The sequence below is a fragment of the Perognathus longimembris genome, chromosome 7 (assembly GCF_023159225.1).
Source record: "Perognathus longimembris pacificus isolate PPM17 chromosome 7, ASM2315922v1, whole genome shotgun sequence".
NCBI classification, from domain to species: Eukaryota; Metazoa; Chordata; class Mammalia; order Rodentia; family Heteromyidae; genus Perognathus; species Perognathus longimembris.
In genome coordinates this window covers 25,261,418-25,282,947 of record NC_063167.1, presented here as the reverse complement: position 1 = coordinate 25,282,947, position 21,530 = coordinate 25,261,418, and the positions used below count along the sequence as shown (strand labels likewise).

General features: G+C 42.3%; 1 protein-coding gene across 7 annotated transcripts in view; it reads right to left on the bottom strand.

The window, feature by feature from the left end:
• Positions 1 to 21,530, bottom strand: part of Macf1 (microtubule actin crosslinking factor 1) — a 357,403-nt gene that overhangs the window by 276,219 nt on the left and 59,654 nt on the right. The window contains exon 1 of one of the 7 annotated variants that reach the window (XM_048350962.1): positions 6,163 to 7,081. The exons of the other annotated variants lie outside the window; for them this stretch is intronic. Coding sequence (XP_048206919.1) covers positions 6,163 to 6,214 — 52 coding nt within the window. The 5' untranslated portion in view covers positions 6,215 to 7,081. Of the gene's footprint in view, positions 1 to 6,162; positions 7,082 to 21,530 lie in introns of those variants that run through there. 7 annotated transcript variants of the gene reach the window in all.

Sequence of the window (21,530 nt, the reverse complement as noted above, 5' to 3'; positions counted from 1 at the left end):
GGAGCTGTGGCTCAAAGTGGTAGAATGCTAGCCTTGAGCAAAAACTAGTTCAGAGACAGTGCCCACACCCTGCCCCAGTTCAAGCCCCAGGGCCGTTATATAATTAATAATAATAATAATAATAATGTCAGTGCAATAATAACAACAATAATAATAATACTGCTGCTGATAATGTGGCTCAGCAGTAGTGTTCACCTAGCAAGCATGAGGGCCTGAGCTCAAACCATAGTACAGGGAAAAAAAAAATCTTCCAAATCAAAGGAATCCAAGATATAGTAAATTACAAAAGGTTCCTGCCATCACCTGTAGTGAACAAAAGTTGTTATTTAGTAGCATATTCATTCAGAGGGTCTGTTCCTGCAATTGCTGTGATGAATAGCAGACATACAGTTGAGCTTCCTAATAGAACAGACAATAGATACTATGGTCAAGTAGTACCAGACGAGGACCATAACCTTGCAATACTAATACCTACTTCCAAAAACACAAGGCAAAAGATGCGAGGACACAGCAATTTACACTGCTAGACTTACAGAAAAGGCAAGCAGGGTGAAGGCAATAGTGCACAAGGGATAGTGCACAACCACCCCCAGTTGTAACAAAAAGCACATGATTACCCCAACACACTACCAGCAGTAACAAAACTAGCCCCAAAGTGAACTTGAGTTGGTGTCCCATTCTAGCTCGGTGACATGCAATAAGCCTAAAATATATACAATAAAGGAGAAAAAAAATGCAGTGCAAAACTTCCATGCATTCAAACAAGTACAGGGCTATTAGATGCCTGGTGCAGTAAAAGTAGATGACAGGCCTCACCCCAGAAGTATGCAGACCAGCAGAGTCCCTAAAGGAAAGAGAATCATACCATTGTGACAGTTTCCTTCAGGGCTCTGGGAATGGGAGAGGCAGATAGTTCTCACTGGTGAAGGATGCCATACTGTGGGTGACTCAAGCCATGTTCCACTATTCTGGCTGTTGTGGAGACGTTCTTGTTGACTACTGCACAATTAAGTCCCACACGTGTGCTTCATCTCCAAACAGCTAGAAAGCCTCCCATTGTTTGCAAGATTCCAAGGCAGAAACAAGAAGGTACTCTCATCACAACTCTACTCTAAGGCTGTTGGTCTCAAGCAACAGAATCCCACTTGCACTTGACTTAAATATGGTCATTTAAACATAGAACAAGCACCATTTCTTCCAGAGGCAGGCACCTATCATGAGCCTGGGTATTGGCCCAGCTGAGCTGTCAACCTATTTCTATCACATCAAGTAGCTCAATTTAAGTGCAAGTTCAGTAACAGAAGGTATACAAAGACAATCTCAATATGGTACCAATCTGGGTTCCATTGTGAGATTTCCACATGGCACTAGCTAGGTCATTCTTCGTCTTTTTTTTTTTTTTTCTTTTGTCAGCCAAGTCAGGGCCTCAAGCTCTGAGCATTTTGGCTCAAGGCTAGCTCTACCACTTTGAGCCACAGCTCCATTTCTGGCTTTTGATATAAGAATCTCACACAGACTTTTCTGACCGAGCTGGCTTAGAACCACGATCCTTAGATCTCAGCCCTCTGAATAACTAGTATTACAGGTGTGAGCCACCAGCGCCCAGCCAGCTAGGTCATTCTTGGTACTACAGTTTCCCAGTCAGCATCTCCCCAGCACGGGAGGGAAGCTGGGGAGTACACTGGAGTACAACAGTGCAGTGAGATGATGAAGACATGTGGGAGCTGCTGACTAAATGAGAGAGAAACTTGGCACCTGTTGCCCCATGAAATTAAGTAGACAATAAAAACATCTGAGCCAGCTGGTCACTAAGCCTGAAGAAAGGGTTGGGAGCTACCAGAGGAATATTCACTGCTGCAAACTCTTACCCTCAGTAGCTCTTAGAAGTGAAATAAATTTTAAATGGACATCCAAAGTTGGCATGGAAGTACATACTCATAATCATGACATCTGGGAGGTGGAGGCAGAAGGTGCATGAATTGGACACCAGCATGGGCTACATGGTGAGAGTGATACTGCTTAAAAAAAAAAAAAGTCCAGAGCCCTAAAAACACTAAAGGTCGAATAATTCTACTTCTAGAAATCTATCTAAAGCAAAGAAAATTTTATTTACAAGTATGTACATTATCATCTATAGAAATAAAAAGTTAGAAAGATATATACTCTACAATTGAGAAATGTTAAACAAATGGTCATGCTGTCGACAGAACTCTACTTAGCTACTAAAACACATTAGTGGCTCATGCCTGCAGTCCCAGCTACTCAGGAGGCTGAGATCTGAAGATCAACGTTCAAAGCCAGCCCAGGCAGAAAAATCTATGAGAGTCTTATCCTCAATCACCTTGTGTAAAAAAAGTTGGAAGTGAAGGTGTGGCTCAAGTGGTAAAGTACTATATAGCCTTGAGTGAAAAAAGAAAAGTGAGAGCAGTATTAGTACAAAAAAAAAAAATCATGCTGCAGAAAAAGATCATAAAGTATGCTCACAAAATAATAAATAACAAGGTAGAAACCTATATAATAATATTTTTGTTTATTTGTTTTGTTTTTGTTGCCAGTCCAGAGGTGTGGACTCAGGGCCTGAGCACTGTCCCTGGCTTCTTTTTGCTCAAGGCTAGCACTCTACCACTTGAGCCACAGTGCCACTTCCGGCTTTTTTCTATATATGTGGTGCTGAGGAATCAAACCCAGGGCTTCATATATGCGAGGCCAGCCCTTTACCACTAGGCCATATTCCCAGCCCTATTTCATAATATTAATAAATATGCAGCCATGTGCCAGTAGCTCATGCTTATAACCCTAACTATTCAAGAGGCTGAGATCTGAGGACAACAGTTCAAAATCAAACCAGGAAAGTCTGTGAGACTCTTATTTCCAATTAAGAATCAAAAAGCCTGAAGTAGAGCTGTGGATCAAGTGGCAGAATGCCAACCTTGAGTGAAAAAGCTAAGAGACAGTGCCAGGCCCTGAGTTCAAGCCTCAGTACTAGCATACATGCATGCACACACTCCCCCCATACACACCTTCCTGTTTAATGTCCATAGCAATAAGTGCTTCTGAGTCCCGTTTAAGAGGTACAGACAAAGCCAGAGGACATAATGTAGAATTCCAGTGTCTAGAGTGGGGAGAATGGAGGGGGAATTGTGCTGTGGTCTTTTCTCTGATTTCAACACCATAAAGGACTCTTACAGTATGTTAACATCTTGTCTGTTTCCTGTTTGTTCCTAACATAAATGGGGCAAAGGAGAGAGAAAGAAAAAAACAAACAAACAAACAAAAAAAACAGCCACTTTCTATGTGGACTAAGAAAATCACATGACTGTCAAATATGTTTCAGTAGAATCATTCTAAAAACAAAAAATAACCTTTTGGTGTGATTTCAAACCTTTTTGCCTGAGAGGATCAAGCCAAGACTGAGAATGTCAGGAGAGCACAGGAAACTGGGGAATAAGACCACTCTTATTAGGGAATAAAAAAGGATTCAGGGCTGGGAATGTGGCTTAGCGGTAGAATGCCTGCCTAGCATGCATGAAGCTCTGGGTTCAATTCTTCAGTACCACATACACAGAAAAAGCAAGAAGTGGCACTATGGCTCAAGCAGTACAGTGCGTGCCTTGAGCAAAAGAAGCTCAGGGACAGTGCCTAAGCTATGAGCCTAAGCTATGAGTTCAAAACCCAACACTGGCAAAAAAAAAAAAAAAAAGCCGGCACCAGTGGCTAATGGAAATAATCCTAGCTACTCAGGAGCAGGAGGCTGAGATCTGAGGATCGCGTTTCAAAGCCAGCCAGGCAAGAAAGTCCAAGAAGCACTTATCTCCAATTAACTACCAGAAAACCAGAGGTGGCACTGTGGCCCAAGAGGTAGAGTACTAGTCTTGAGCTGAAGAGCTGAGGGACAGCACCCAGGCCCAGGGTCCAGGGTTCAAGCTCCGTGACTGACCCTCCCAAAAAAGGTTCAATCCTCCATGCATATTTTATAAAAGGAGAACAAGAAGGACCCCCATCATACATTCTACCACCTGTTCATCCTCAGAAAGCCTTAGCAGTTTTCTACCAAAACAATGACAGCACAGATAACAAGCTATAAAAATTACACCAAGAAGCTAAAATCCTAAGCAAAGCTTAAGATTCTTACTCTGACCCTCTTCTTCTACTGAAAAGATATGTGGGCTGTGTTCAATAATTCTGTAATGTGTTTTTTTTTTTTTTTGGGGGGGGGGCCAGTCCTGGGCCTTGGACTCAGGGCCTGAGCACTGTCCCTGGCTTCCTTTTGCTCAAGGCTAGCACTCTGCCACTTGAGCCACAGCGCCACTTCTGGCCGTTTTCTGTATATGTGGTGCTGGGGAATCGAACCCAGGGCCTCATGTATAGGAGGCAAGCTCTCTTGCCACTAGGCCATATCCCCAGCCCCTGTAATGTGTTTTATAAACAAAAAAGGAAAAAAGACTGGTAAAAAAAAAAAACACAAAAAACTGATAATCATGCCCAGAAATACAGAAGGATCTCTCTAAGACTAAAAATGGCAAAGAACAGGGCCTTTATATGGGATAAGTATACATTCTAGCACCTCCCCATATCCAGTCCGTAACAAGACTCAAGAACTAGAAGAGCTGCTGTCCCCTCTTCCCACTGCTTCCCTGTGAGACTGGATTAAGGATCCAGACCTTTTGCCCTTCTAAACCTTCTGTTGACAGGGAAGTGAGAGCAACAGTTAATGTCATTCATTCTTACTAAGACCCACTTGATACATGATGAGCTTATAGAATATAGAACCATGAACCTAAAAGGGACTGGCTCCAGCTGTTGGAAGTTTTTGAGAAATAAAAAAATTGAAACAGTTGTGTGGGGTGCAGAGAGAGAATGAGGAAGAAAAGATAGACAGACACTTAACAGAGCAGTACTTTATTATGGTTATGTTGGTTGATATATCCCTTATCTGAAATGCTCAAGACCAGAAGTGCTTCAGATCTTTTTAGATTTGGAATATATGCATAGACTTTACTGGTTGAGCATCCCTAGTCCAAAGACCAGAGAACTGAAATACTCAGAAATCTTAAACTTGAAAGCTGACATGGCACTCTCTAAGTTTCAGATTTCAGATTTTGGATGATTGACTAAGGAATGCTCAGCATGTATATCCCTTAGTAGTACACAAAGCTTTTCATGTTTCCTAGAAACAGAGCTCTTCAAAAGTTAGTAAAAGAAGGGAAATTAAGCATCTACAAACTTTAGCAGAAAGTGAATCCAGATTTCCTACCCACACCTTGTCTACCATTCATCTCATTCCTGAAAAAAAAACAACACTTTTACTCTTTTCCTCCCTCTACATTCTCCCACTCTCTACATTCTCCCACTCTCTTCATGCCCTATGTACGTTCTGAGTCTAGAATCCTCACTGCTAATGAAAGAGATAGTTTGGGCACCCTCTTCTGCACACAGAAACAGCCCATCTGTTTTTTAAAGAAGACAAATGAAAATATTTTCAGTAATTTTTCTCAATGGCAAAAAAATCCTTCACTGTCCTATCTGATAGTATTCTACTCATATATGGTCAGTGAAGACTTCATTGATGATAAAAAGAATAAAAATTCTTTCCTTTAAACATTATTTTAACTCAAAAAACTATGCAATTCAAAATCACTGCTTTATATTTTACAAAAAGCATTTATAGCCCATCAACCTGCACTCCTCCCTCTATCCCTCTTCCCACTCCCTGTTTTCTACTAAAGGGCAAACTGACTCACTGTAGACACAGGTAACTAGACAACCCTGCCCAAGAAATCTAGCTACACATAGGTGGGAATGCAGGGCCCCATGGCAAGAGCCTTCCACCCACACCACCCAGCTGGTTTAGGAAAAAAAGGGAGTGCCCAGAGCCCTGCTGAGCTCAAGAGAGTAAGGGACATTTCTTAGATGCCCCTTCAAGCTAGAGAACAGACTGCTGCTGAAATACGGGTATTCTTTCCTACTCACCTAGGATTGCATTTATAAATTATTCTGTCTGCATGATTACCTGAACACATAAAGAATACAGTCAGCTAAGAGTAGGAGGGCTTTCCTAAGCCTGTAAGGTGTTGATAGAAAATAAAAGACCCCCTCACATAACACACACCACAAACGTTCATACAATCAGCAAGGACAAAGAACAGAGTAAAATTGTAATACCTCTAAGATTGTTCAGTCCCTCCAGGAACTTCTGGTACTTATAAGCGTTCATGGCCAGCCGGGCTGGGTTGGTTTAGTGACTGAAGTAGGCAGTGTGGTGCAATGACAGCCGGGAAGTGAGAGAACACAAACCAACTGATCTCTACTCCTGCTTCTACTAGACCCCAAGAACTGGACTTTGACCACACTTACAAGTGACATCACCAGAGAAGCCTCATTACATTACAACCCTTTGTGTGCGCTCATTTGTTGCAGTGAGCGGAAATACCTCCCCAGGAAAGGCCAGCTCCTCCTCTGTGCAAATGAGCCCAGAGACCACAACAGCTCCTGCCTATCATTTGCCACCTCCGCTCTAGACCCAGGCCCAGGCTCCAGTAGTATTACTGCTTCTCTTGATTAAATTCTAGAGAGAGATGCTTAAATGTTTTTCAGGACACCAGCTGGAAGTTCATTTAACATTGAAAAATAAGTTTTTTAAGGGGCCACACTTACCACAAGAATGTCACTACAACAGGAGCTATTGGGCAAATATCACATGACGAAGGGCCAGGTTTGACAAAATAAACAGCTAACTTTGCTCCCTTCTTACAGAAGTCATGTTTATAAACTGGAATACAGCCACACAAGGCAGGGCACTGCATTTCAACACAGTCCCAGGAAGGGAGAGGAAGACAGCTGAAACTGTCAGGCTCATCACTAAATGCTGGAAGCATAACACCCAGGATTCTTCTAAACAACTGGGGAGAAAAAATGCTGCCAAAACATCACTGGGTGACCCCCATTTTGAAGTACTATTTCAACCAGGTGATTTGTTTTCAAATTGTTTTATTGTTATAAGAAGCTGCTATTGAAGATGGGGCTTGAACAGAGGGCCTAGACGCTGTCCCTTAGCTTTTTCCACTCAACAATGGCACTCAGTTGCACACTGGTGGCTCCTGCCGGTAATCCTAAATAATCAGAAGGCTGAGAGCTGAGGATGACAATTTGAAGTCAGCCCAGGCAGCTAAGTCCATGAGACTCTTATCTCAAATGAATCACCAAAAAGCCAGAAGGGAAACTGTGACTCAAGTGGCAGAGTGTTAGCCTTGAGAGAAAAAAGTTCAGGGATGGCACCCAGGTCCTGAGTTCAAGCCTCAGAACACCAGCACAAAAAAACAACAACAAGCTGGGCCGCAGTGGTTCATATCTGTAATGCTAGAAACTCAGGAGGCTGACAGCTGAGGATAGCAGTTCAAAGCCAGCCTGGGCAGGGAAGTCCATAAGACTCTTAGATCCAATAAACTACGCAAAAAAAAAAAAAAAAAAAGCCAGAAGTGGCACTGTGGCTCATGTGGTAGAGCACTAGCCTTGAGCACAAAGAAGCTCACGGACAGGTCCCAGTTCAAGCCCCAGGACCAGTGCCCCTCCCCCGCCAAAAAAGATGGAACTCTACTATTTGAGCCATATCTCTATTTCATATATATATATAATTTTTTTTTGTCAACTGGAGATAAAAATTCCTTGGATTCGTCTGCCCAGGCTGGCTTTGAACCAGGATCTGCAGATCTCAATCACCTGAATAGCTAGAAGTATGGGCATGAGCCACCAGAACCAGGAAAAAAGGGAATCTTTTTTAATTAAAAAACAACCCTAATCCAAGCTTTTATGCTACTTTGTACAAATCTGAGAAGAAGTCATGAGAATGTAAATATATACTTTGGGGTTTTTCTTTCTCCTTTTCTTCTTTTCGTGGTACTGTGTCTGAACTTGGGGTCTTACACTCACTAGAAAGTACTCTACACTTAAGCCACACCCTAACGCTTTTTTCTAGTAGCTTATTTTTCAAGTAGGGTCTCATACTTTTTACTAAGGGGTTAGTCTTGGCCCATAATTATACCACCTCTATTTTCCATGTAACTGAGACCACCATACTCAGTCTGTTGTTTGAGATAAGTTCTTGCTAACTTTTAGCCTAGGCTGTCCTACAACTATGATCTCTGTTTTCCTGGGTATCGGGGATTATAAGAAATGCACCATCTATCATACCTGGCTCTGTGACTGCTTTTCTTAAAGAATAACTTGAGAGGCACAAGAAGGAGAATCACAGTGTGGGACAGATCTTGAGAAAAAAGTATGAGACTTTATCTGAAAATTAAAGTAAAGCAAAAAGAGCTGGGGGTGTGGTTCAAGTGGTAAATCATTTGCCCACTGAATACAAGGTCCTGAGTTTCAACCCCAGTAAAAGGGAGAGAGAGAGAGAGAAAGAGAGAGAGAGAGAGAGAGAGAGAAGAGAGAGGGAAAGAAAGGACAAATAACTTAATGGGCAAGATAAATATGATAAAAAGGAGTTTAATGCTTCAAGAACAGAATTTAGGTAGTAAGACATAGTTTTTCATTAAAAAAAAAAAGTATCAGTGGCTCACGCCTGGCTACTTCAGGAGGCTGAGATCTGAGAATCATGAAACTGACTTAAGTAGAAAGATGTGAGACTTTTATTTCCAATAAATTGCCTTAAAAAAAAAAAAAGCCAGAAGTAAAGCAGTGGCTCAAGTGGTAGAGTACTAGCTTGAGCAAAAGTAGCTCAGGGATAGTGCCTAGGCCCTGAGTTCAAGCCCCAGGGCTATCACCAAAAAGAAAAAAAAAGAAAAAGTCAAATAGAGATTCTATGATACACTGCTATTAGAATGACACATGGAGCCTGGATTCCTCATCTAAGAAATAAGGCTGTAGATTGAGAAAGACAAATACTAAATAAAATTCAGATCTTGCTTTTTTTCCTGAGGTTATTCTAGTTGTTTCTCCAGGAAAAGTACAGATAAGCAAAGTTCAGTGGAAAGAACTTCAGTTATAGAATCAATATATAGACTCAAACTCTGTCTCAAAATTTAACTTTGCTACTAGAATGTGAACTGTTCAAAATTCTTTTTTTTTGGCCAGTCCTGGGGCTTGGACTCAGGGCCTGAGCACTGTCCCTGGCTTCTTTTTGCTCAAGGTTAACACTCTGCCACTTGAGCCACAGCGCCACTTATGGCCATTTTCTATATATGTGGTGCTGGGGAATTGAACCCAGGGCCTCATGTATACGAGGCGAGCACTCTTGCCACTAGGCCATATCCCCAGCCCCTGTTCAAATTTCTTTTTTTTGCCAGTCCTGGGCCTTGGACTCAGGGCCTGAGCACTGTCCCTGGCTTCCTTTTGTTCAAGGCTAGCACTCTGCCACTTGAGTCACAGTGCCACTTCTGGCCATTTTCTGTATACGTGGTGCTGGGGAATCGAACCCAGGGCTTCAAGTATACGAGGCAAGCGCTCTTGCCACTAGGCCATATCCCCAGCCCCCCCTGTTCAAAATTCTTATAAAATGCTAATTCATTTTTCACAAGCTCCACTGAGAATGTGATTAAAAATAAGAATATAGGAGCATATTCACTTATATATAAACTTTTGTAACCTCAAGTAAAGAAATTCAGGGCTGCCAGGTGCCGATGGCTCATGCCTATAATATTAGCTTCTCAGGAGACTGAGATCTGAGGACCTCGGTCCCAAGCCAGCCCAGGCAGGAAAATCCATGAGACTCTTATCTCCAATTAACCACCAGAAAACAGAAAATGGTGCTATGGCTCAAATGGTACAGCACTAGCCTTGACCTAAAGAGCTCAGGGACAACGCCCAGGCCCAGAGTTCAAGCCCCAAAATCAACAAAGGAAGGAAGGGAGGGAGGGAGGGAAGGAAGGAAGGAAGGAAGGAAGGAAGGAAGGAAGGAAGGAAGGAAGGAAGGAAGGAAGGAAGGAAGGAAGGAAGGAAGGAAGGAATTCAGGACTGCCAGGAGTGAGTGGCTCATGCCTGTGATCCTAGCTACCCAGGAGGCAGAGATCTGAGGATCACAGTTCAAAGCCGGCCTGGGCAGGAAAGTCTGTGAAACTTATCTCCAATTAATCACAGAAAAAAAAAAAATAATGGAAGTAGCACTGTGGCTCAAGTCGTAGAATACTAGCCTTGAATGAAAGGAGCTCAAGGAAAGGAGCTCAGGGACAACACCCAGGCCCAGAATTCAAGCTCTAGGACTGGCCCAAAAAAACCCTCAAGGCTGATCTCTACAATCTCTTCTGTGTCATGATCTGGAAGCAACTAACACAGTGCAATTTGAAGACAGGTGCTGGAAAGAATAAAGCATAAAGGAATGACTGACCAAAGAGAGAAGAGCTGGGACTTTCAGCAGGAAGTCTACCCAGTGACTCTTCCCGCCTCAAGTAGGAAAGCAGACTAGACAACAGCAATCTAACTGCAGGAACAAATGACTTAAAATAGCCACTTGAACTAAGTGTATTTAAAAGATAACACACGTTGGTTTGTCATTTCCTGTGTATTTCACCATTAAAATTGTTGAATAGCATGTTATCTGATAAAAAATAAACAAAAACAAGGATGTTTAGAATAATGGAATGAGTGACGGTTCCAACTTGGGGGTGGGGGGGGGGTCTGCAATGAGCTGGACACTAGCTGCATTCTTGGTGACAGAGACTGTCCCAGAAACAGCATTTCAAAGCACGATAATCCAAACACCTCTGTACACTCTTTATGGCTGCTCATCTTTTATCTTCCAGTAAGACCCACAAGGGTGAATGGTGAGAGGTACTCTCAGGTGGCAACAGAGATTCTGACCTAAATGTTTGATACAGAAAAATATGGACAGCTTCAGATCTGGCAAACCACAGGCACTCACTGGCCAGCTGCTGACAGAGGGGAAAAACAGGCTTTGCTGTTTCCACCAGCCCTTACAAAGGCACAGACACCTAATAGTTGAGTGGAACTTGACAGAACACAGCCAGATCAGGAAGTCCAGACTACAGTGCATGAGGTATAGTCCTGTGGCTTGTGACTCTTAGTGATGGGGTGATTACTGAAAAGAAATACCCTGTCCTTCCAGAGAGGACAAGAGCCATGAGCTGAAATGAAGGCCTGAGTCAGGTTCAGGATACTGTTCCTAAAGAAGAACACAAGCTTGCCAGCAGAATTAAGAAGGATCTAGGGCAAGGAAAAGAGAAAGAACCCTTACTTGTAGTTCTCATAGTTCCCTAAGACGTCTTTAGAAATCAGTGCTTTCCACTGGGCACCTGTATATTAGGTCAGAGATACCAAGTCTGAACAGCCAGATTAAGAAATTTGCCCAATCACTCATTCTCACACTCACCAGGTACCAGGCACTGGCCTAGGTGGCAGGGACACAGAACTCAACATCAACAAAATGCAGGAGGAAGAACAAATGGAAATGTCTCCTGGGGCTCAAAGATGCAGGTCATGAGCCAGGCACTGGTGGCTCATGCCTATACTCCTAGCTTCTCAGGAAGCTGAGATCTGAGGATCATAGTTCAAAGCCAGCCAGGGCAGAAAAGTCTGGGAGACTCCTATCTCCAGATTAAGAGTGGCTCAAAGTGGTAGAGAGCTAGCCTTGAGCAGAAAAACTCAGGCACAGTGCCCAAGCCCTGAGTTCAAGCCCTCTGACTAACCAAAAAAAAAAAAAAAAGAAGAAGAAGAAAGAAAGAAAAAGAGAAAAGGAAAACTAAGCTAAGTGTACAGTTGACTCCCCAACTGCTCACTCTCAGATAAGCCCAAAGAGGTTTCAAGACACAGTACCACATCATATAAATACACAATGTTCTTTGAGGCACAACTGACCCCTGACAGCTCATTTTCACCATTACCTAAAAGCAGCTGCTGACCTAGGAAGAGAGCAAAATTGTGCTTAGTGACTTCAGAAGTTACTTTCAGTAACAAGAGCAGTGCCAGGTTCAGAGACCTATTCGGGGAACAACAAAGATCACTTTCTTCATTGTTTCCCCCTGGCAATAGGGACAGGGAGAAAGGGTTGGATTATAGAGTGGTACTCTGGTCAGCTGGGAAAAAAATGAGTTCACCATATGAAAAAAAGGACTGTCCTAAAGCCAATGCTACCTCTACATGGGGCAATGAGGAGAAGACAGAAGAATTCATGTATCATGCTTATTGGGAAGAGAAAGTAGCTAAAGGGAAGGTATGCCCAAAAGTGTTCAGTGAATTCTGCCCCTCCCAGGCCTGCAGAGATACATGGTGTAGATTAGGCCAGACTATACCACAGCCCCTGACAATAACCTTAAAGAGGTCCCTTGCTTTTAGGACACACACCTTCCAATCAGCTCACTCTCCTTTTGGCTATGTGGTCCATAGCATTTCCATTTACTGCTTATGAATAAGACGGAACAGAGTAGGAATACTGAGCAAAGTAGAAAAGGCAAAAAACAAACAAAAAAACTACTAGGGTGTGAACCTGTATCTACATGAATTCAGATGGCAGCCCTACCTAAGACTAAAGTTCCCTCTGTTTATAAAATGATAAAATAACCTAAAAGTCTCACTGTCAAGGATCCTGAAGACCTAAGAAAAAGATCAGAGAGATAAGAGTCATCAACCAGGTCTGGCACAGTAGTTCCTGTCTTCAATCCCAGTTACTTGAGAGGCCAGGCCAGCCAGACCCCCTTTCTCAATCAGTAAGCTGGGAATAAAGGTATACCTGTAGTCCTATCTACAAAGGAGACACAAGTAGGAGGATTGTGGTCCTATTAAAAAAAAAAAAAAGGAGGAGGAAGAGGAGGAGGAGGAGGAGGAGGAAGAGGAGGAGGAGGAGGAGAAGGAGGAAGGGAGGGAGGGAGGGAAGAAGGAAAGAAGGAAGGAAGGAAGGAAGGAAGGAAGGAAGGAAGGAAGGAAGGAAGGAAGGAAGGAAGGAAAAAGAAAAGAAAACAAGTTGGATGCTGATGGCTCATGCCTATAATCCTAGCTATTCAGGAGGCTGAGATCTGAGGCTCAAGGTTTGAAGCCAGCCCAGGCAGAATAGTCCCCATGAGACTCAATCAAAAACTTTTTTAATTAAATTAAAAATAAAAGAATGGGGGGGGGGGGCCTGGGAATGTGGCTTAGTGGTGGAGTGCTTGCCTAGCATGCATGAAGCCCTGGGTTCCTCAGTACCACATAAACAGAAAAAGCCAGAAGTGGTGCTGTGACTCAAGAGCTAGAGTGCTAGCCTTGAGCAAAAAGCAGCCAGGGACAGTGCTCAGGTCCTGAGTTTAAGCCCAGGACTGGCAAAAAAAAACCCCAAAAAGAACAGGGGTGTGGCTCAAATGGATAGAACATTTACCTAGTAAGCACATGGCTTTGAGTTCAATCCCTAGTACCATCAAAAGAAAAAAAAAGTCATCCACAAGATGACATTATGAACCACCAGCAGAGATGAGAAGGCAGGCAAGTTATTTCAACAAAACAATTGAAACAGTTCAGCAGCCAGGTATAACAAGTCAACAGCTTCACACTCCTCTAAAAACAGTATCAATCATCAGCTCTGCCAGTTTCCAGAGGATACAGCTGTGCTTCCAAGTCAGAAAAAGATAAGCTGCCTTTTTAGGAAAATCACATTTGGTTATTCTAACAAACCTAGGAGAATAAAGCTTGCTGGCTCAATTCACCTGGACTCCTCTGCCAGAAAAGCAAACATGTATTCAAAAAAAGACCACCAACTTCCAGTAGCATTCTTTTGTTGTTTTTGAACAGAGGAAAGAGACAAAATAAACAAATTTTAAGAATTCAGATTCCTGATTCTAAAAACAGTATAATGGAATTTTCCTTTGAAGCTGCTTTTTGCTAACAATGACACTATTTTTTTTTTTTTTTTTTTTTTTTTTGCCAGTCCTGGGGCTTGGACTCAGGGTTTGAGCACTGTGCCTGGCTTCTTTTTGCTCAAGGCTAGTACACGACCACTTGAGCCACAGCGCCACTTCTGGCTTTTTCTATATATATAGTGCTGAGGAATTGAACCCAGGGCTTCATGTATACAAGGCAAGCACTCTACCACTAGGCCATATTCCCAGTACGGACACTATTTTTTAAAAGCTCAAGACAGGGTATAATGGTAACTCAAAAGTATGAGTTCTGAGAAATTTGTAGGAGAGCACCACCATAAATTACCTAAGTGCTAAAAATTCCTGATAGAATCTCAATGAGAACATCAACATCAGTTTAATGAATAATGGGCACATCTGTATCTCCTATAGCTGTGCTTGTATATGCTTCAAATATTTTTTTCAGAACATTTCTTAAGGGGCTAGGAATATGGCCTAGTGGCAAGAGTGCTTGCCTCGTATACAAGAAGCCCTGGTTTTGATTCCTAGCACCACATACATAGAAAAGGCCAAAAGTGGCACTGTGGCTCAAGTGGTAGAGTGCCAGCCTTGAGCAAAAAAGAAGCCAGGGGCAGTGCTAAGGCCCTGAGTTCAAGGCCCAGGATTAGTGGGGAAAAAAAAAAAAGAACACTTCTTAACCTTTAATAGGCATTCTTTTTTAAGGTTTATCTATTTACTTCTATTCTCTTTAAATTTATTTATTTCTTTGTTGTCAAAGTTGTTGGGGACTCAGTTTTGGCCTTGGTGGGGGAAGGGCGCCAAGAGCGAGACGCTGCCCTTCCCCCAGCCCTGGGACAGTGTGGGAGGGAGCCCCTCCCACCTTCCGGCCTCAACCAGAAAAGAAGCCCCCCACCCCTGGGGGGTGAACACGTGCGTGCCACCATGATAGGGTTGTCCAGCCCACAACGGAAGTTTCATGACATCACCTGATGGGCAGCCCGGCTTAGCCAATGGCCCAAGTCCTTCCCTTTCCTGCCATTACCGCTATATAAACCCCCCTCCCAATTAAATCCTTTGAGACTCATTCAACCATCCAGCCGTCTCCCGTTATCTTTGTCCTGCGGTTCCTGACACATTATGGGGGGCCGAGGAAGGGATTTCAGCATCCCACTTCAGCCTAGAGCAGTCCAGAAAGGACACGCCTTACTCCTGCCGGTATGAGGGGTAGGGCGGAGTTTCTTCCATAGAATCGAGGTTCAGGCATTCCCCCTGGGAGATGGGGGGGGGAGGGGTCCTCGAGACCCCAACATTTGAGCATCTCCTCCGGAGAAGTGAGGAGAAGGGGCCTCAGAGATCCCGACAAAAGTGATGTACAGAGGGGTTAGTTTCAGTGTGTACATTTTTTATCCAACTTGTTACCTCCTCCCTCATTTCCACCCCCTCCCCCTGCCTTCTCACCTCCCCACCTCTCCCCCCACCAATGAGTTGTACAGTTGGTTTGCAGCATATAGTTTTGTAAGTATTGCTGTTGCATTGGTTTGTCTTTTATCCTTTGTCTCTCCATTTTGAATACTTCCAATATTAATTTATAAGATTAAAGTAGCTGAGTACCAGTGGCACATGCCTGTAATCTTAGCTACTCAGAAGGCTGAGAGCTAAGAATCAGGTTCAAAGCCAGCCCAGGCAGACAAATCCAAGAAGATTCTTATTTCCAGTTATCCAGTAAAAAGCAGGAAGTACAGGTGTGGCTCAAGTGATAGAATGCCAGCCTTGAGCAAAAAAGCAAAACAAGAATTCAAACCTCAGTACCAGTACCAATAGATTGATCTATTCATCAAATTTATAAATATCTATAGCCTTTGACCCCACAATTCCACATCTAAAAGTTTTCCCTAAGGATACAAATAGGCAAAATGACACACATACAAGAGTTTTCATTGTAGCTTTACTTATTTTCTTATTTATTTATTTGGCAATATTGGGGTTTGAACTCAGGGTGTTATACTTACTAGGAAGGTGCGCTCATATCTGAGTCACACCCCTAGCCCTTTTTGCTTTTAGTTTATTTTTCAGGTATGATCTCACTTTTACCCAGGGAGCTCTTATACCATACTCTCCTCTGTACATCTCTGTATCAAGGATCACATGTGTGAACTACTATACCAAGTTTGGTTGTGAGATGAGGTTATCACTAACTTTTTCCTGGCTTGGTCCCAATCTTCCTCTCTTAAGTAGCTAGAATTAACAATAGGGATGAGACACCACACTCAGCCACTCATTGTAGCTTTTTTTTTTTTTTTTTTTTTTTTTTTTTGGCCAGTCCTGGGCCTTGGACTCAGGGCCTGAGCACTGTCCCTGGCTTCCTTTTGCTCAAGGCTAGCACTCTGCCACTTGAGCCACAGCGCCACTTCTGGCCATTTTCTGTATATGTGGTGCTGGGGAATCGAACCCAGGGCCTCATGTATACGAGGCAAGCTCTCTTGCCACCAGGCCATATCCCCAGCCCATCATTGTAGCATTTTTACATAGCAAAAGATTTCTAATATCATAACTGCACATTATTAGGGTACTGGCTAAATATATGGCATGGGGAGGCTTCCTCAAGAAGATTATTCTTAACTACAACCTCAGAGATTGACGGGAACAGAAGTGCTTCAGACAGTGGAAAAGAGGGAATGTTATGTATTTAAGGAGCATGAAATCATTTGATATGGCTGGAATGTAGGGTGCTCTCTACCTTGGAGGGATGGTAATACATAAAAGCATTGCATGCCACACTAAAGAAATAAGAATTCACCCTAAGGGCTGGGAATATGGCCTAGTAGCAAGAGTGCTTGCCTCGTATACATGAAGCCCTGGATTCGATTCCTCACCCTTAAAAACAATGGAAAGAGGGGCTGGGGATATAGCCTAGTGGCAAGAGTGCCTGCCTCGGATACATGAGGCCCTAGGTTCGATTCCCCAGCACCACATATACAGAAAAAACGGCCAGAAGTGGCGCTGTGGCTCAAGTGGCAGAGTGCTAGCCTTGAGCGGGAAGAAGCCAGGGACAGTGCTCAGGCCCTGAGTCCAAGGCCCAGGACTGGCCAAAAAAAAAAAAAAAAAAACAATGGAAAGACATTGAAAGGGTTTAAGTTTGGGTGTAACTTTCTTTGTAATCAGATTTTGATTTTACAAAGAATATTCTGGAAGGAGTGAAAGTGGTAGAAGCAAGGAAAAAGGCAGGAGATCAGTTTGGACACTTTTATAATGTCATGCTGAGAAAGAATATAATCTCAAAGAAAGCTACACTGAGATCAGAAGAAATGAAGGGATATGAGATATGAAGGAGAATTATACCATACTTAATCACAGTTTTATTTGAGTTGGGTGGAGTAGGGTAGAAGGAAAAAAAGAAAGAAGATTGTCAAGTGATTCTCAAATATCTCATGTGTACAACTAGGTAAAAGGTAATGCCTTAAATAAAATAAGAAATAGGAGAAAAAAGGTTTACCAGAGTGAAGATAAAGATTCAGTGTGTAAAATATTGAGTAAATGATACCCACAAGACATCCAAAAGAAGCTCTCTGGTACTCAAAGATAAAGTCACTCAGGAAAGAAACTCAGGCCCTGAGTTCAAGCCCCATGACCAAAAACAACAGCAAAAAGGAAACCTGGTCCAGAGTCCTCACAGCAGATAAATATGAATGAGATTCCTTAAGAAAAAATATAGAGGGCCAAAGACAAAAGTGTATGGGTGTGTGCATGTGTGTATTGCTACTAGGGCCTGAACTCAGGGACTAGGTGCTGTCCCTTAGCTTTTTTGCTCAAGGGTGTCATTCTACCAATTGAGCCACAGCTCCACACCACCACTTTGGCGGTAAGAGTGACAGACTTTCATGCTTTGGCTGGCTTCAAACAATACTCAGATCTCAGCCTCCTAAGACTAGAGCCCAGCTCTAGAAAGCATCTTTATTTAATGGTTCAGTAAAGGAAAGTGAATCAGGAAATAAAGAAGGAAGAAAACTAGGAGAGATCAGATCACAAAAGATTATATAAAAGGAGAAAAACTTTCAAGAAAGATGGAGTGTTTCACAGTATTAGGTGCCTAAAAAGGTCAAGAAGATTAGAGCTGAAAATTTGCCATTGGATTTGGCAATTAGATGGTGATTAATGATCTTGACAGCAACAATTTCAGCAGACCAGAAGGAGCTGGATGGAAGCTAGACAGGAATACTTCACTGTTAAGTACCTGGAAAGAGGCTGGGAATATGGCTTCATGCTTTGCATGCATGAAGCCCTAGGTTTGATTCCTCAGCACCACATAAACAGAAAAGGCCAGAAGTGGCGCTGTGGCTCAAGTAGTAGAGCAAAAAGAAGTCAGGGACAGTGCTCAAGCCCTGAGTCCAAGCCTCAGGACTGTAAAAAAGAAAAAAAGAGTCTGGAAAACTGAGACATGATAAATTACACAGAACTGTTAGGTATTCACACACAGTGAGACCAGTGAAGGATACTCTTAGGGGAAGAACACAAAGGCACAATGCCTATGTGCCTCTGATCATATAAAGTAATATTTATCAAAATGAACCCCAGGAAATGGAAACAACACGTTTTCTCTTTGTTGTTGTTTTTCTTTTTCTATTTGCTTGTTTGTTCGCTTATCTGTCTTTGAGAAGGAACAGAAATGGAAGGACAAAAGGTGAATAAATGTAGCAGTGGTACTCACTAGACACAATGCTAAAAATGAACTATACAACCTGTAGGTAGGAACAGGAGGGAAAAACTGGGAGAGAACAAGGGAAGAGGTGAAAATTGTCCAAAAAGAAGTGTATCATTACTTAACTTATGAATCAGTAACCACTCTGTACATCACCTTTATAATAATAAAAAGTAAATTAATAAAAATAAATTAAAAAGAAAAGAATCTGGAGACTAACAAAAAATAGCCATGAAAGGGAATTTTCATTTCCTGCTTTGCTTTTCCCTTCCCCTCCCATAATATATCTTAATTATTAAGCATAAAAAGGAAAATGAACATAAAATAAGCAAAAATTTTATTAGGTGTTAGGTATACAATAATTATTAATGTGTTATGCTAGTACTTTTAAAGTAGAATCCAGCCAGACACTGTTGGCTCACATTCGCAATTGTAGCTGTTTGGGAGGTTGCGGTGGGGAGAATTGCAGTTTAAATCCAACCAAGCAGAAAAAGTCTGCAAGATTCCATCTCAACCAACAGAAGGAGCTAGGCATGGTGACATTCATACATCGTCCCAGCTATGATGATGGGAAGCATAAAATAAGCAGATCATGGTCTAGACACAGGCCCCGGCACAGAACCTATATGAAAAGAACCAGTGCACACCAATATAAAAAAAGTCTGGAGCCATAACTCATGTGTAAAGTGCTTGTCTAGTGAGCATGAGGCTCTCAATTAAAACCTCAGTACAGCAAAAAAATAAAATAAAATAAATAAAAGCAGGTTCCATTCACGCCAGAAATCACTAAATAATTTTGGACACATATACATAATAGTAAACTAATGAGGTAAAAAAAATTTATGAAAGTTCCCAAATTATAGGAGCTTCCAATCCTGTAGAGGAAAACAGTGAATTCATAATAATAGGACGCTAATATGAAATATAAATTATACAGAACAAAAGATCATTAGCATTTAAGAAACTAGAAACTAACTTCTGGTGGAGCATCAGAAGCAGTTCCTTAGATAGCTAAGGCAAATTGTGAACAGTGGGCAAAATTCTATATGCAGATGTGAAGGGCTTATATACAAATCCAAAAAAAAAGTTTACAGTGGTTATAAATAGTAGGACAGTAGGTTATTTTAGTTTTATGCTTTTGTTTATTTTACACTTTTCCCACAATAAACATGACCATTTTGTAAAATAAAAAGGAAGAGTGGGTCAGGCACTGGTGGCTCACAACCTGTAATTCTTGCTACTCATAAAGCGGAGACCTGAGGACTGTGATTTGAAGTCAGACTGGACAGGTAAATCCATGAGACTCTTATCTCCAATTGACCATCAAAAGAGCCAAAAACAGAACTTGGCTCCAATGGTAAGAGTGCTAGCTTGAGGAAAAAAGCTCAGGGACAGAGCCCAGTCCCCAAGTTCAGGCTTCACGACTGCACACATGCATGTGCACACACACACACACACACAGGGAGGGTGGAGATTATTACAACTAATATCCAACAGTTTTTATCTGGGGATAAAAACTTTACTGAAACACAATGCAACCAAAGAAGCCAAGATGAAAAAGGTATAGTCTTCCTTTACTGAACTCCTGTCTAGAAGAGCCAGACAAACAGATAACTGCAAATAAGATGATAAGTAAAAATACAAAAGAATGTGTAAAGCACCCTAAGAACTAGATGTAAAGTTGTGGCAGACAGGAAGCAGAATACCATAAAAACCAGTTCATCAGAGCTAAAGATTGCTTTACAGTATGAAGAAGCATGTGAGGCCGGTAAAGCAGAAAGTTCACTCAAGGTCGAAGAAGCAGCACAAACCAAAGATGAAAGTAAGAATGCATTTTTTAAGGGATGTGGCATGATCACTGGCAAAAGCCAGAGAAGATGAAGATCTGGAATAGGCAGTAGGTCCAGCCAGAAAAAGACGGTTGCTGAGATTTTTCTGGGTTGGACAAACAGAATTTTGTATCCAACTGGAGCGCACAAACAAAACTGAATTTCCTAGCTTGGGCAAACAGGTGGAGAGTGGCTTGGTATCCCAAGTGAGTATAGGAAGAGAAGCAGGTTTGGGTATAGGCAAAATGGGAGATGATGATAAGTTCAGTTTGTTTTGTTTTGTTTTTTTTGGCCAGTCCTGGGCCTTGGACTCAGTGCCTGAGCACCTTCTCTGGCTTCTTCCCGCTCAAGGTTAGCACTCTGCCACCTGAGCCACAGCGCCCCTTCTGGCCGTTTTCCATATATGTGGTGCTGGGGAATCGAACTGAGAGCTTCATGTGTAGGAGGCAAGCACTCTTGCCACTAGGCCATATTCCCAGCCCATAAGTTCAGTTTGGGATGGGATACATTTGAATTTCTGTAGGTTTTAAAGTGGGGGAAATCATTTTTTAAAATGCAGACTGAGGGGGGGAAAAGGGGGCCCAAAGATATCAAATACTGTGACAAGGCCACACAGCATGAGAACCAAAAAGAGGCTACTGAATTCTGCAAGTGGGTCATCACAAGTGATAGCAACTTCAGGGATTTTTTTTTTTTCACATGATGGGCACAAAGCCTGGCTGTGATGGGTCAAGAAGACTAAAAAAATGTGAGAGGCTATTAGAGTTGAAGGGCTTTTTTTAAAAAATGAGATAAACTGGCTGGGGATATGGCCTAGTGGCAAGAGTGCTTGTCTCGTGTACATGAAGCCCTGGGTTCAATTCCCCAGCACCACATATAGGGAAAATGGCCAAAAAGTGACGCTGTGGCTCAAGTGTTAGAGAGTGCTAGCCTGGCCAAAAAAAAAAATGAGATAAACTTAAAATTTTTTTCTTAGGGCGAAGCAAACCTATAAACAGTCACTAGAGAGGAGAAACTAAGTATATAAAGTAATATCTATACATGCTTCCAGAACCTGCTTCTAAACTTGGAGAGAATGAAGTAAAGTCAGTAAGGCTACAGGTAAACTGATACATAAAAAAATGTGGGGCTAAAACAGAATAACTGGTTGAGAGTTTACAAGATGAGATGCAGTGAAGAGTTTGAGGACAGTGGAAGCAATCTGGAATAGTTGCTGTAGGA